Raw genomic sequence first — 16,001 nt, 5'->3', positions numbered from 1 at the left:
ATTCCATAACATGGGGCCAGCTAAGGAAAGGGCACGGGCTTTGGTAGATGCATAGTTGAATAGTTTGGGAGAAGGGGTTTGCAATGTGGCTAGGTATGGATTTCTAGTGGCTAGGTATGTGGCTAGGTATGTGGCTAGGTATGTGGCTAGGTTTGGATTTCTAGTGGGTCTGTTAGATGTATGCAATTTTAAAGAGTTAGAGAGCCAATTCATTTCAGGATTGTGGAGGGCTTTGTGGATGAGGGATAGTGCCTTGTGTTGAATGCGATATTGAATGGGGAGCCAGTGTAATCCCTTTAGAATAGGGGTAATATGATCCTTTGAGGTACTGTTAGTGAGTATACGAGCGGCAGTATTCTGCAGGACCTGTAGAGGGTGGATAGAGTTTTTAGGAAGGCCTAGTAGAAGTGCATTACAATAGTCAATTTTTGAAAAGACCATTGCCTGTAAGACATTGCGGAAGTCGGAAAAGTGGAGTAGAGGTTTAAGTTTTTTGAGTGTGTGGATCTTGAAGTAGCATTCTTTGAGTATTGTGTTAATAAATTTTTTGAGTGTCATTTGGTCATCTAGTATGACTCCTAAATCCCGGACTTGGTGAGAGAATTGGGTGTAGGGTGAGGTTGTAAGTATTGTAGGCGTGGTGAGTAAGGGTGTGGGAGGCGATATAATCATGAGTTCCGTTTTTGTGGTATTAAGGGCAAGTTGGATGCTACTTAAAAGGCTGTTAATAGTGGTAAGAGTGGCATCCCAGATTTCAAGAGCTTTCGGTATAGAGTCAGTTATAGGAATGAGGATTTGTACATCATCGGCGTACAAATAGTGTGTAATCTTAAGGTTGGTGAGGAGATGGTAGAGGGGTAAAAGGTAAATATTAAATAGATGAAAGTGAAGAGCCTTGGGGGACTCCCTGCATAAGGGGAATTTCTTTTGATTCGTGATTGCCAATTTTGACTTTATAATTACGGTTGCATAGGTACAAACTAAACCAATTGTATGCAAGGCCAGTTATTCCAATCTCGCAAAGTCGATGGAGTAGTATTTGATGACTAACTGTATCAAACGCAGCTGATATATCTAATATTGCTAGCAGATGGGATTGCCCTTTATCTAGACTCTTGATAATGTAATCAGAAAGTGATAGAAGGAGGGTTTCTGTGCTATGTAACTTACGAAAGCCATATTGGGATGGATTTGGTGATCATCCAAGTAATCGCTGAGTTGGCGGTTGATAGTTTTTTCTAGGATTTTTGCAATAAATGGGAGATTGGAGATGGGGCAGTAATTGGCGGGATCAGTTGGGTCGAGCTTAGGTTTTTTCAGGGTGGGTTTAAGGATGGCTTGTTTTAGAGTATTTGGTACATTACCAGAATCAATGGGTGTATTGATAATGTGCGATATGGGAAGGGCTATTAGATCAGGGACAGTGAGAAGGAGTTTTGTGGGGATGGTATCAGAGGGGTGGGATGAGGGTCTAGCTTTTTTGAATAGGGATTCAATTTCCTTTGCCATAGTGAGTGCAAACATTGTGAGGTTTGCGGCAGGGTTGCTTGAGTGAATGGGGTGAATACTTTGGGGTGTGTAGGGGATGGCGGGAAAACGTGTCATGAGTTTGTTGACTTTATCATAGAAGAATGTTGCTAGTTGTTCGCATTTTGTTTTGGCCTCTTCTTCTGGAATGATATTTGGAGTGAGATTGGTAAGTGAGGTGACATATTCAAATAATGCTTTGGGGTTGAATTGGAACTGATGTAGTGTATATCACAATGATAGGGAGGATCAACTTGGTGGGGGTGTGGTACTTTATGTCCGGGAGGGTATAGAGTCCAGCGGGATAAAGATCATACAAGAGACTACATGCTCAGCAGAATCTATATGGGTAGAAATCCCAGGTGTGTTGGGTAAGAGTATAGTGATAGGAGTATATTACGGTCCACCTGGACAAAATGGTCAGACAGATGATGAAATGCTAAGAGAAATCAGGGAAGCTAACCAATTTGGCAATGCAGTAATAATTTCAATTACCCCAATATTGACTGGGTAAATGTAACACCAGGACTTGCTAGAGACATAAAGTTCCTGGATATAATAAATGACTGCTTCATAGAGCAATTGGTTCAGGAACCAACAAGAGAGGGAGCTATTTTAGATTTAATTCTTAGTGGAACGCAGATTTTGGTGAGAGAGGTAACAGTCAACCATTGTACCTGAAGACTGGAGGGTGGCCAATGTAACCCCAATATTTAAAAAGGGCTCCAGGGCGATCCAGGAAACTATAGACCAGTGATCCTGACTTCAGTGCCAGGAAAAATAGTGGAAACTATTCTAAAGATCAAAATCGTAGAGCATATAGAAAGACATCGTTTAATGGAACACAGTCAACATGGATTTACCTAAGGGAAGTCTTGCCTAACAAATCTGCTTCAGTTTTTTGAAAGGGTTAATAAACATGTGGATAAAGGTGAACCGGTAGATGTAGTGTATTTGGATTTTCAGAAGGTGTCCCTCATGACAGACTGCTAAGAAAACTAAAAAGTCAAGGGATAGGCTGAGTAGGGCGCCCTGAGAGAAAGTACCTGCCCAGCTTCTCGTCTTGTCTGGACTTCGTCAAGTTCCTCGTCTTGTCCCTGGTGCCATTGCATTAGCCCTGGTGTCATGTCTTCAACAGCCCTGGTGTCATGTCCTCAACAACCCTCGTCTGTAATGCTGTTGCATCAACCTTGGTGTCATGTCTACGTGTCAAGGCCTCCGTCTGCCCTCATCCTCAGGCCGGCCTGCTGCTCCATGGCAGGTCCGAAAGGGCTCGGAATGGTCGGAGGACTGTTCCCCTACCAACATCATCTTGTTGTTGGCGCTGGGAGCATGCAGGCCCAGCAGAGGGTAAGACCGTAGTCCCGCCATGCTGGAACACGCTTTCAAACCTCGGTTCGGTCCTGGATCCGTCTGGGGTTGGGCTGAGGCCCAAGGCACACTAGAACACTCCATATGTAACATATATTAGGAGCTACCACCCAGGAAAAAGATCTAGGCATCATAGTGGATAATACTTTGAAATCGTCGGCTCAGTGTGCTGCAGCAGTCAAAAAAGCAAACAGAATGTTAGGAATTATTAGGAAGGGAATGGTTAATAAAACAGAAAATGTCATAATGGCTCTGTAACATTCCATGGTGAGACCACACCTTGAATACTGTGTACAATTTTGGTCGCCGCATCTCAAAAAAGATATAGTTGCGATGGAGAAGGTACAGAGAAGGGCAACCAAAATGATAAAGGGGATGGAACAGCTCCCCTATGAGGAAAGGCTGAAGAGGTTAGGGCTGTTCAGCTTGGAGAAGAGACAGCTGAGGGGGGATATGATAGAGGTCTTTAAGATCATGAGAGGGCTTGAACGAGTAGATGTGAATCAGTTATTTATACTTTCGGATAATAGAAGAACTAGGGGGCATTCCATGAAGTTAGCAACAAATAAGCTCTGGAATTTGTTGCCAGAGGATGTGGTTAGTGCAGTTAGTGTAGCTGGGTTCAAAAAAGGTTTGGATAAGTTCTTGGAGGAGACGTCCATTAACTGCTATTAATCAAGTTTACTTAGGGAATAGCCACTGCTATTAATTGCATCAGTAGCATGGGATCTTCTTGGTGTTTGGGTACTTGTCAGGTTCTTGTGGCCTGGTTTGGCCTCTGTTGGAAACAGGATGCTGGACTTGATGGACCCTTGGTCTGACCCAGCATGGCAATTTCTTATGTTCTTATGTTCTTATTACAGCATACCTGATTCGGAACACTTAATTACAAATAAGTGGATAGTGGAACTAGAAAGTGCCTTTCAAAAAGTCAAAGTGAAGATGATTGTGCATCCATCAGTGGCTAATAAAAAGCAATATTGAGAAACCTTGAATTCCTTGAACTGTTATTTACATAAAAAATCAACAAGAAATGTATTATATACCTCCCATATGTTATACCGGTTTGGGAATAAAGCTGGAAAATTATGGACTAATTTAGTAAAGGTCGAAAAAGGGAACAATTATATTAAGGCAATGAATAATGACTATGTGCCTAGACAAATTGCAGCTGCTGAGATCTGTAAAATGTTCTGGTTATTTTATTAACAACTCTATCCTAATTATATGGAGGATGGGAAGAGCATAGAGGAATACCAATTTTTTCAAGGTTTATCTTTGCCGAAGATAACTAAACAACAATTGACCTGGTTGAGTAGGCTGTTTACTCTCCAGGAAATTTTGGAAGGTATTAAAACACAAAGCCCGAGGCCCAGATGTGTTTAATCTGATTTTTTATAAGATTTTGAGTAGGGAAATAGGGGGCACTCTTAAAGGGTATTTCAAGGGAGGCCTTACTTCAGGGCTCCTTTCTCAGAGAAGCTAAATGAGGGGGGAAAAGATCCATGTCATCCAGCCTCATATAGATCTATATCCCTCTTGAACTTCTATCTGAAACATTTTGCAAAATAATTGCCAATAGACTCAATATAGTATTACCTTCCTTAATCTCTCATAATCAAGCAGGATTTGTGAAGGGGAAGACAGCGCGTAAACATATTCTAAGATTATGGATGGCTATGGTGCAAAGTAGACATTCACAAACACAGGCATTGGTGGTGGGTTTTGATGCCAAAAAGGCATTTGACTGGGTTGCATGGTCATATCTATTCTCGGTCTTACACAGATATTGGTTTTAGGGCGACGTGGTGCGGAACATCTCCTTACTCTACCAGGAGCCCTGTTCCATCATCTTAGCAAATGGTTGTATATCCCAAGAATTTGCGCTAAAATGGAGTAACAGACAGGGTTGCCCACTCTCTGTGTTGTTATCTCTGTGTTGTTATATATTCTTATCTTAGACCCTCTTGTACGAAAAATAGAGGAGTGCCTGGAAATCTTGGGCTTTAAAATTGATAGAGAGAATTTTAAAATAGCAGCATTCACTGATGATGTCTGGTTTTCTTGAAAGACCCTGTCCGCTCTTTGCAGAAATTTATGGCTTTGCAGGCTCACTTTGGCCTGTTTTCGGGTCTCAAAATCAACTTACATAAGTCTGAGGCATTGGATGTCTCAGGGTCTTTGAAGTTTATGTGGCCAAGCTCATTTCCCCTGTGACAGGTTGAAATGGAGATGAAATACTTAGGGGTTAAAATCCCAGTTTACATTCACAATATTTATGAAAGTAATATCTTACCTTTGCTCTCAAAGACTAAAATGAAACTGTCTGAATCTGGGTAATTGCTCCTTTTTTTGTATGGCAAAATTTATTTGTTTAAGCTTTTGGAACGCAAAGGTGGCTGTATGTTTTACAAATGCTACTTGGTGGCTTAAGCAAAGGCATATTGGAGAACTGTCCAGAGGTTTAGGAGAATTTTTGAGGGGGAATAAAAGAGCTAGCCTAGCATTACCTAAGATTAAGTTACCACTGAGGGAAGGAGGGATGGATTGCCCAAATTTACAGACTTACAATTTAGCCTGTTTATTACGGCATGTGAAAAAATGGTTTTATGGGACAAATCTGTTTTCACCTACTAGTTTTTTTGCAGCAGTGGTGTAAACCACTCAATCTAAGAAACTTACTGCACATTCCAGGATCTATTCTACCTGATTATATTCAAAATAACCCAATCATCACCATGTATTGGCAAGCTTGGAGGCTGCTATGTGATAGACTTCAGGTACATTGGGAAGTCTCACCGTTCCTCTCTATATCCGTCACCCAAGGTTTTGCCTGGACCTGGAGAAGCGGATTTTTTTTACAATGGGTCCTCAAAGGTTTAACTACTTTGCAACAGTTCATACATGCTGACAGTGGAAATGGCAGTTCCTTCTCTGAGCTACGATCTGTATTCGATTTATCCTATAAAGAGTTTTATGCCTATTTGCAGGTCAGACACTTCATTGAGCATGATCTATATAAAAAAACTCAGTCAGTCAATGGTGAACTGTATGATTGGATTTTCTTTGTATGGCCTGGGCAAAAGACATCATGTGCCATCTTGATGAAGGCAAATAAGGATGTTAAAATATACAACTTATAAGACTAAGACTATGTTAGAACCTGGAGTTAGATACTCCAGTCTCTCCTAAGGCACTGCAGACATGTTTTGAAATCTCTAATAAGACTTATTTCACATTTCTTCAATGCACGTTTGTCTCCAGTACATGGGCCTTTAAGGCAAAGTTATCATTGATGAATTAATGCTTGAAGTGCCTAATCATTCAAGGAACTCTTTTTCACTATTTCTGGGTCTGAGCAGAGATAAAGGACTTTTGGAAGGAGGTATTATGCTATTTGGAACGACTTCTATGCTTTTCTATACCAATGTCTTCCCATTGCTGCCTGCTTGACTGTATGCATGAGGTCTCTGCCACAGCTACAAAATCACAGAAACTGTTTTTGCAGAAAGTGTTCTCTTGGTCAAGAAAACAATTTTGGTACATTGGATAAAAGTAGAGAAACTGTTGCGATCCTGCCACGGCAGTGCCGCGAGCAGGCTCTTACCTCGTGGCCCAGAGGCCGCTCTGAACCCCGGACCTCTCTTTTCTGCCATAGTAGCTGGAGCCGCTGAGGTCACCGTCTTGCGGCCCGGAGGCCGCTGCTGCTGTCCGTTCCCCGTGGCCTGAAGGCCGCGGTCCTGGATTCTGCACAGCATGGAGCCGCTGTCCCTGCTCTCCTCCAGCAGGAAGCCGCCCCTGTTCCTTCTCGGGCTGCAGGGATGCTGCCGCTGATGTCGGGGCCTGCGCAGAGGCCCAGCTCCTGCTTCTCAGTGTCAGCATCTGCAGGGCCACTGTCCAGGGTCCTGCAAACTTCCTGCTTCCTCTCCTTAGGCGCGGGGCCGTGCCTCCTCCCTGAAGTTAAAGGGCCAGCAGGGAGTGGTCCCTCTGGCTCCTCCTGCGAGCTTCGCCTTGGATGTTTCCTGCTTCACCCTATAAAAGGGTTCTTCAGTCATTCCTACGTCGCCTTTGCAAGGAGTAAATCCTCCTTAGACTCCACATCTTCCAGCTCTTCCTAGGCACTCTGTTCCATGTGGGATCCCGAGTCTTCATCCAGATGTCCTTCGTTCCTTGGTCTCTTGGCTTCGTCCTTGTTCTAGATGTTCTCCTGATGTCTTGTTCCAGTCCAGATGTCCTGATGTTCCCTGATGTTCCTGTCTCCAAGTTGTTCCATATGTTCTCCTGATGTTCCATTCCTACCCTGACATCTCCACCTGTTCCAGGTGTCGGTCTGTTCCTGATATCTTCGCCAGATGTCTTCAGCTCCACTCTGATCCGTTCCTTGTGGTCCGCAACCAGCCCGGCTGGGTTGAGTAGGGCACATAGTGGCCCAGTGGTCCATGACTACCCCCGCTGGGATGTGTAGGGTGCTGGTGGGTCCTTCCATCAGATGACGCTGAGGAGTTATCTCGTCTTATCTGTGTTATGTCTGAGCCTTCGTCATCCTCCACGTCTGAGCCTTTGTAGTCTTCCACGTTGGGGCTTTCGGCATCATCAGCATCTGAGCCTTCGGCGTCCTCAACGTCTATCTCCAAGCCCGAGTCTGCCTTTGTCCTCGAATGAACTCTGTCTTGTCAGTTCAAGGTGTGGTCCGTGCCTGGCCTTGGTTGGCTGTGGAGGGCGCCCTTTGGTACTGGCTTTAAAGTCTTCATCTACTTCCAAGCCTGAGTCTTCGTCTTCCTACGTCTGTGTCTTGTCCTGTGTCAGATTTCCTCTGTCCGACCTGCTGCTTCCCGCCACTTCCTATTGGCAGTCCGAAAGTGCTTGGAATAGTCAGAGGACCATTCAGAGACTACCGTTGCGTTGGTGGTCTCAAGGAAGCATGCAGGTTCAGTCGCAGGTCAGGGACATCTTACCGCTAGGGCAAACATCTCTTGTCCCATACTGGGGAGCGCCCCCTGGTGCTCCCTTCCATCCGCAGCACAACAAAACCATCTTTCCTGCAATGGAAACTGAAGTTGCATAAGTTGGTGGTTTTTGAATACTTATCTGCTCGACATTCTTCACAGAACAAATATGATCTATTTCTGGATATCTGGAGAGCGTATATTATGTCTTTACATTTACATTTATAAATTTATAGAACGCCTAACACAAAAAAGGTCTTTGAGCTAGGGTCTTCTATTTTCATTGTTTTGAAAGGGTATGTTTGGATATGCCTGGATTCTAGACACTGGTATATCATATATGATATTGCTATGTTCCATGTTTATCTCTTGCATCCCATGGAGGGTATTGAATAGTATTGTGATTAAAAATGATAACTGCCAGGAAGGTATATGGTGCTCGGGGGCTGGGGAAGGGGAGGACTTCAATTCGCATTGTCTTATTATAATATTTTGTGTTCATGTTTATCTGATGAAAACTTTAAAATAAAGAATTTTAAAAAATGGGGCTTACAGTTGGACTTTTAAGTGGCTGGATCTGACTGGCAGGCCCCTGTTTTGCTGCACCGGCTGGATCTGTCTGGCAAGTTGGTAAAAAGGGGGAGGGGGTTGGGTTAGTTATTACTTTTTAAGTTGAACCTAGGATGCGGATGGAATCGACAATGTAATTTCAGTTATGATTCTGTAATGTGTACCTGTTTCATTACAACCAGTTAATAAATTTGTTCCATGCATCTGCCTTCATCTTCACTTTAATTCTATGCAATCTGAAAAGGTAAAGATTATGCCAGGGGTGGGGTTGGCGGTGGGGGGTAAATATATGCTTGGGGAGGGAGACTACAGGGTGCTATCATTATGTATCATAATTTAGAATGATATATACACATGCATATCAATACTGACAAACAGCCAAGCACTCACAAACATTAACTCCTTTCAATTCCCTACAGATTTTACCTAATATATTTGCTGACTGGATGCTAGGAACTGGATTGGGCAGGGCATGATAAGACCAGAAAAGAACAGGGCTGGACAATGCAGTCAAGGGCAAGAACAGACAAGGACAACACAGAACAGAGAACCCTGAGTTCTGAAGGCAGCAATATAGAAGGCCCATAGGCTACTTAAGCATAAGGCCCAGAAGCCACAAGACAGGGTAAGGCCTGAGTAAGGCACAGAGAAAGATAAAAGATAACAGAAGGCCCAGTGGCCACAAGGCAAGGAAAGGTCTAGATAGGCTGCAAGACAAGGTATAAAGTAATTGAAGGCCTAGAGGCCACAAGGCATAAAGCTAGGTAAGAGAGGCCAGGTCAGAAAGCCAAGGGTGACTCCATGAAGAGGCACTGAGATTCTGGCAAGACAGGGTTAATGTTGCGTCGGAGGTGGACCCTTGGACCAAGATGGGGTTGATGCAACCCATAGGTCCCCACCGTCAGCAGGTGGAGTGGGCTGAAGATAGAGGCCGCTGGAGCTTCACCTTTACCAGCCCTCATTCCCTGCGGATTGAGCCTTTGGGTGCCAGGGCCGGCAGGACTTAGGTGGGCCTCAAGGTAGGTTTGTAAAGAAAGGTGGTTCAGCCCAGAGACAGCAGTCGGTAGGTGGCGTAGTCCTACCTTGGACTGGGTTTGGTACAGGAACTCAGGTGCCAAAGGAACGGAAAGTAACTGGAGACGCTTAAGCAAAGAAAGGCCGGAGCCTTGTAAGTCCACATCCAGGAAATAGGCTAGAGGAGGCATCACTGATAGGCTGGGATCAGGGCCGGCAGCAAGCGGAGGTCAAGGCAAGCAATGTAGAATTCTGGACATGGAGAGATCTGTAGCGTAGTCAATCAAGGCGATGGTCAGGGCATGGAGAAGGCAGGCGTAGTCAATCAAGGCAATGGTCAGGACACGGAGAAGGCTGAAGAGTTGTCGGGTGTAGCGGAGGTCCGGGGCTGGAGATAGGCTAAAGAGGAGTCGGGCATAGCAGAGGTCCGGGGCTAGAGATAGCCTGAAGAGTAGTCAAACGTAGCAGAGGTCTGGGGCTGGAGATAGGCTGAAGAGTAGTCAAACAAAGCAGAGTCGAAATCCAGAGAGTCAGTCCAACACATAGACAGGGCAGGAATGAGGAAGATAGGAACCGGGAACCACAGGAGTTAGGAACACGAAGTAGAGATGATTCTCTATCAGCAACGAGTACTCTGAGTACGAGGAGACCAGTTGCAAAGGCCACGCTATGGAGCGAGGCCTGAGCTTATATACACTGAAGAGTCTGACATCAACATTCGAGGCCGCGGCCAGGTTCCTGCCACGGGCCCTTTAAAAGGATTAGCTATGCGCGCACCTAGGGAGGAGCGTGGCACCGATGGCAGCATCTCTCCGCGGGCCACGCGGAAAGGCCCGAATAGCAGGGACATCTTGGCTGGCAACACTGGGAACCATGGCAGAGCTGGAGGCACTGGAGGCGACCCGAGGTTGGAGCTGGCGGCCCACTGCCGCCAGTGCAGAGGAACCAGGAGCTGGAGTCCATGCAAGAAGATGAGAGGGCCGCGCTGCGGGTCTGCCGCGGGCGGCACGCGTAACAGTTAAATGAGGCTGTAGCTTGGATTTGGTGTGAGCAGCGATAAGGAGCTTGGCAAGGCGGGGGGTGAGGCTTGTTGAGGAGCCCTGGTGGAGAGAAGGCTGCACAACAGGCTGAACCAGAGCACTGAGAGCTTGTGAAACGGGCAAAACTGTGACAGTCTGGAGGTCCTCCGGGACAGTTTTGTGAACCACTGCCCTCAGGGATGAAAGCTGGGGTGATTGCACCAAGCCCAGCAATTTTGGTGGCCCTGCACTGCTTCGCAAGTCTACCCCTTTGGTTTCATTTCAGCAACCCTTCCTTTCCATGCGGCATGAGTGATGTTCCAGCCAGCAGGAGAGCAGGGCCAGCACTTCTAATGCATTCCTAATACCACTGGCTGCTCTCCCTCCCCTAATTAGTCAAATTGCTGATCTGACCATATGACATATGACATATGACCATATGTTGTCATTGTTTTCTACTTGTTATAATGTAAACCGGAGTGATAAGTAATTCTGTTACCTGAACTTCGGTATAAAAAAAGTTATAAATAAATAAATAAATGAGAGGAAGATGAGCTAGCAGCAGCGAAAACAGGTTAGGAGTGCTGGACCTGCTCTCTTCAAGATTGCAGAGGATATTGGGGGGAGGGGGGGAGGGAGGCAAGGAACATGGAGTGGGATAGAGGTCTTGGGAATTGGGAGGAGTAGCCTTCAAGTTGGGGATACAAAGATTAGAGGTTAGGGGTATACAAGGGATGCAGAGAATATATGTGAAAGTAGGGAGAGAGGAAGAGGGGACAGAGAGATGAGGTTATGGAACAGGGTTGTTCCTAGGGAGATTGGCTACATGATGTGATTACCTTCAACATAACTTTTAGCAGCCCCGCCCTGGCTGATTCATCCCAGACCCCACTTGGCACTCCCTCCTATGGTCATCCCTGATCCCTATTCCTATTTAAAAGTAAAAATAAATCTACTCTATTTTATTTATTTATTTGTAGAGTTTTATATACCGTTATTCGGTATAGCCATCAACTTGTGCCATACCACTCAAGATTTTACAAACCTCTACCATAGTCAGCGTGATTTGCTTCACTTACAAAGAATGGTTCTGGGTTTTGAATCTTTTCAACATCTTCTGCAGTGAAAACTGAAGCAGATGATTTATGTAGTTCTTCTGCTACAGAATTATTCTCCATAAGTTTTCCCTTTACATTCTGGACCTCTAAATTGTCCATTTGAATCCTTCACAGGCTTCTTTCTTTTGATATACTTGAAAATGTTTCCCAGTTCCTATCAAATATAAAGCTCTTTCTCTGCCCCACTGTCTTATCCAAGCATTGTGTCCTTGCAGCTCAGCAAACCTCTGGGGTCTTGCATGTATAACTAGCATTATTTCTGAGAATGCTACTCTGAAGATTTTGGATTTTAAATGTCCTACTTAGAAGTAGAGATGTGAATCGGAACTGGAATCGGTTCCGATTCACATCGTGGTTTTTTTTTCATCCGGCCCAATAGCGGTTTTGCTTATGGGCTGCGCCCGAGCCGATAAACAAAAAACCCACCCCGACCCTTTAAAACTAATCCCTTAGCTTCCCCCACCCTCCCGACCCCACCAAAAACATTTTACAGGTACCTGGTGGTCCAGTGGGGGTCCCGGGAGCGATCTCCCGCTCTCGGGCCGTCGGCTGCCACTAATAAAAATGGCACCGATGGCCTTTGCCCTTTGCGCGGGCCATCCAGTGCTCCTACCATGTGACAGGGGCCGGCCAATGGCACGGATACCCTGTCACATGGTAAGGGCAAAGGGCCATTGGCGCCATTTATTAGTGGCAGCCGACGGCCCGGGAGCGGGAGATCGCTCCCGGGACTCCCACTGGACCAACAGGTACCTGTAAAAAGTTTTTGGGGGGGTCGGGAGGGTGGGGGAAGCTAAGGGATTAGTTTTAAAAGGTCGGGGTGGGTTTAGGGGTTATTTTTGTGTGCTGTTTTTCCCGCCCTCCCCCAAAAAGATAAGAGAACCCCCACGAACAATATCGTGGGGTTTTCCTATTGTTTTGGGGGAGCCCCCGATTTCTGACAATTTTGAAAATATCGATGATATTTTCAATCGTCCGAAGCCCAATTCACATCCCTACTTAGAAGCTTCAGGTTGGAATCCAGAACATCCCTCCTATACCTTCCTATGTCATTGGTGTACATATATATCAGACATTTGGTTCCTCCCCAGCACAATCTAAATTCCCATCTAGGTGACAAGTGAGATCTGCCACCTAAGCAAGTCATCAAAAAATCCTGACTGCCATTAGTCACCCAGCTATCTAAATTCCTATTCATCAAATCGCCAGTAACATCAGCAGTCCTACCTCTTCCCTCTTTGGTACACACCTCTCTAGATGCATCCTTGATACCAGAAGATAATGATCATCTACAAAGCAAACAGCAGCTACAGGATTACTTCCTACTGTTTCAAGATGATGTTTTCCTTTCAGGTTACCTTTCTATCCAAAGCAGCATAAGGTAAAGGGAATGTTCTATTATATCTGTGTAGGTCTCCTCTACATACCTCTCTGTCTGCCTCATTGGTTCCCTTCTCTTTCATGCAAGATGTCAAATCAGCAATGGTTTTCTCAGCTTTCTCCAGGTCCCTCTTTTTGGCAGTGAGTTCATCAGTGGCTTTGCCCAGCATCTCTTTGGTTGAATCTAGCTGGGAAGTAAGGCATTTTACTTTCTCTAGGGTCTCATTCTTTTCAAGAATTGCAGTATTCTAAATGAAGAAAAAATATAAATGGTTAGGTATCAATCATAAAAACTACATAAATGTAACATAATGGCTATAATGAAAAAATGCTTGTTAGGTCACCTTGAAAACTGTTACTTGATACCCTATTTAACTGAGCTGAGATCCGATGGATACTTCCTAATGATCCCAGAACAAGAACTTGTCAGAAAAAGGATGATGAGGCTCAATGCAGCTTTGGTCTGTTCCAGAATAACACATCTTATGGTCTTAAACCCCCTCCTCTACAAAAACAAAGTGTTTACAAATTTCAAGGCTGCACTACATTAATCGAGTTGTTCATTCACTCAGAGAAGTTTAAACCTCCAGTTGTTAGCAAATGTTGCTTACCTGATGTAACAGGTGTTCTCACAGGACAGCAGGATGTTAGTCCTCACAAATGGGTGACATCGAGGATGGAGCCCACCACGGAAAACTTCTGTCAAAGTTTAACAGAACTTTGACTGGCCCCTACTGGGCATGCCCAGCACGGCACTGACCCTGCAGCCAGCAGGGGTCTCCCTTCAGTCTGATTTTCAAAGCTACAGGCAGTGCCTAAAAAGTAAAAATAAAACGAACCCAACACCGCGGGGTGGCGGGCGGGTTTCGTGAGGACTAACATCCTGCTGTCCTGTGAGAACACCTGTTACATCAGGTAAGCAACATTTGCTTTCTCACAGGACAAGCAGGATGGTTGTCCTCACAAATGGGTGAGTACCGAGCTGAGGATGTCCTGACTTGCACCAAATGCACCCAACGGCGTGCAACAGGCACAACAACTGGGGTGGGAATTTGGGAAAGGGCATCCGCACCCTCCCGGGAAGGTGGAAGGGTGTTGGTACATTACGTTGGAAAAAGGTTACGCAAGACAGATTGGCCGAAGATGGAGTCCTGTCTTCCAGCTTTATCCAAACAATAGTGGGCTGCAAAGGTATGGAGAGAACTCCAGGTTGCAGCTTTACAGATGTCAGGAAGCGGCACCGATCGAAGGTGTGCTACTGAAGTCGCCATGGCCCTCACAGAGTGTGCTTTAACACGGTCTTGAAAAGGAATGCCAGCTTGCTGATAGCAAAAAGAAATGCAGTCCGCCAAACAGGTGGAAAGAGCCTGCTTACCCACAGGTTGTCCTAACTTGTTAGGATGGAAAGAGACAAACAATTGAGTGCCCTTCCTGTGAGGAACTGTACGGTCTAGATAAAAAGCTAGAGCTCGTTTACAGTCTAGGGTATGCAGAGTCTGTTCCCCGGAGTTGGAGTGGGGCCTGGGAAAAAAGATAGGTAGTATGATGGATTGATTGATATGGAACTCAGAAACTACCTTAGGTAAAAATTTAGGGTGAGTGCGGAGTACCGCCCGGTCCTGCAGGAGTTTAGTGTAAGGCGGATAGGTAACTAGGGCCTGTAATTCACTAACCCTGTGAGCTGAAGTGATAGCCAAAAGGAATAATACCTTCCATGTGAGATACTTTAATTCACAGGAGTGGAGAGGTTCGAAAGGTGGTTTCATTAGACGACCAAGAACCAGATTAAGGTCCCAAGATGGGGCCGGAGGACGTAAGGGTGGCTTCAGATGGAGCAAGCCTTTAAGAAAGCGTGTTACCAGGGGTTGGACTGAAATAGGGACACCCTCTATACCTTTATGGAAGGCGGCTACCGCACTGACATGCATCCTAATGGAAGAGGTTTTAAGACCTGATTCTGACAGATGCCATAAATAGTCCAAGAACTTAGAGATTGGACAGGAAAGGGGATCAAGGGACTGAGAAGTGCACCATGATGTGTACCTTTTCCATTTATATGAATAGGATCTTCTGGTAGAGGGCTTTCGTGAAGCTATCAGGACACGAGAAACCGAATCCGAAAGGTTAAATGGCTGAAGGACTAACCTTTCAACATCCATGCCGTCAGGGACAAGGCTTGGAGGTTGGGATGGAGGAGGCATCCGTCGTTTTGAGTGAGCAGATGCGGATCCGTTCCCAGAGGGATGTGTCTGCGGATGGAGAGATCTTGAAGTATGGGAAACCACACTTGGCGTGGCCAGTGGGGTGCTATCAGGATCATGGTTCCTCCGTCCTGGCGAAGCTTCACGAGAGTCCTTGACAGAAGAGTAAGTGGAGGGAATGCATAGAGCAGACCTGTCGTCCACTTGAGGGAGAAGGCATCCCTCGGCCGAGAGTGATGGCTCCGAATGAGAGAGCAGTAAGTGTCCACTTTGTGGTTCTGTGGAGAAGCAAAGAGGTCTATGTGGGGATAACCCCACTTGTGAAACAGAGAGGTCGCTACCAGAGGATTGAGTGACCACTCGTGTGGTTGGAAGACACGGCTTAGCTGGTCTGCCAACACATTGTCTACTCCCGGCAGGTAAGTGGCCTTGAGGTACATGGAGTGGGAGAGGGCTTCTGCCCAGATCTGCGCAGCTTCCTGACACAGAAGGAAGGAGCCTGTGCCTCCCTGCTTGTTTATGTACCACATGGCCACTTGGTTGTCTGTCTGGATAAAGATTATCTGATTCGATAGATGATCTTGGAAAGTTCTGAGCGCGTAGCGGATTGCTCGAAGTTCCAAGAAATTTATCTGGTGTTCGGCTTCCTCTGGTGACCATAACCCTTGGGTTTGGAAATCGTCCACATGGGCTCCCCAACCGATGTGGGGAAGCGTCGGTGGTTAGGGTTACTTGTGGATCTGGTAGGAGAAAAGGCAATCCCTGAAGGAGGTTGACTTGAGTCGTCCACCAGGTTAAAGACAGGCGTAGCGCTTGTGTAACTGTGACTATGGAGGACAGAGGTTGAAAAGCTTG

The 16,001-nt window shown here is 45.7% G+C and overlaps 1 protein-coding gene across 2 annotated transcripts in view; it reads right to left on the bottom strand.

The window, feature by feature from the left end:
• CCDC158 (coiled-coil domain containing 158) overlaps nt 1-16,001 on the bottom strand; it is a 1,731,209-nt gene that overhangs the window by 868,862 nt on the left and 846,346 nt on the right. For both annotated transcript variants that reach the window (XM_029599728.1, XM_029599736.1), the window contains exon 13: nt 12,993-13,193. In XM_029599728.1, coding sequence (XP_029455588.1) covers nt 12,993-13,193 — 201 coding nt within the window. The remainder of the gene's footprint in view (nt 1-12,992; nt 13,194-16,001) is intronic.

This window comes from Rhinatrema bivittatum, chromosome 1 (genome assembly GCF_901001135.1).
Source record: "Rhinatrema bivittatum chromosome 1, aRhiBiv1.1, whole genome shotgun sequence".
NCBI lineage: Eukaryota > Metazoa > Chordata > Amphibia > Gymnophiona > Rhinatrematidae > Rhinatrema > Rhinatrema bivittatum.
This window is presented reverse-complemented; position numbering and strand designations above follow the sequence as displayed.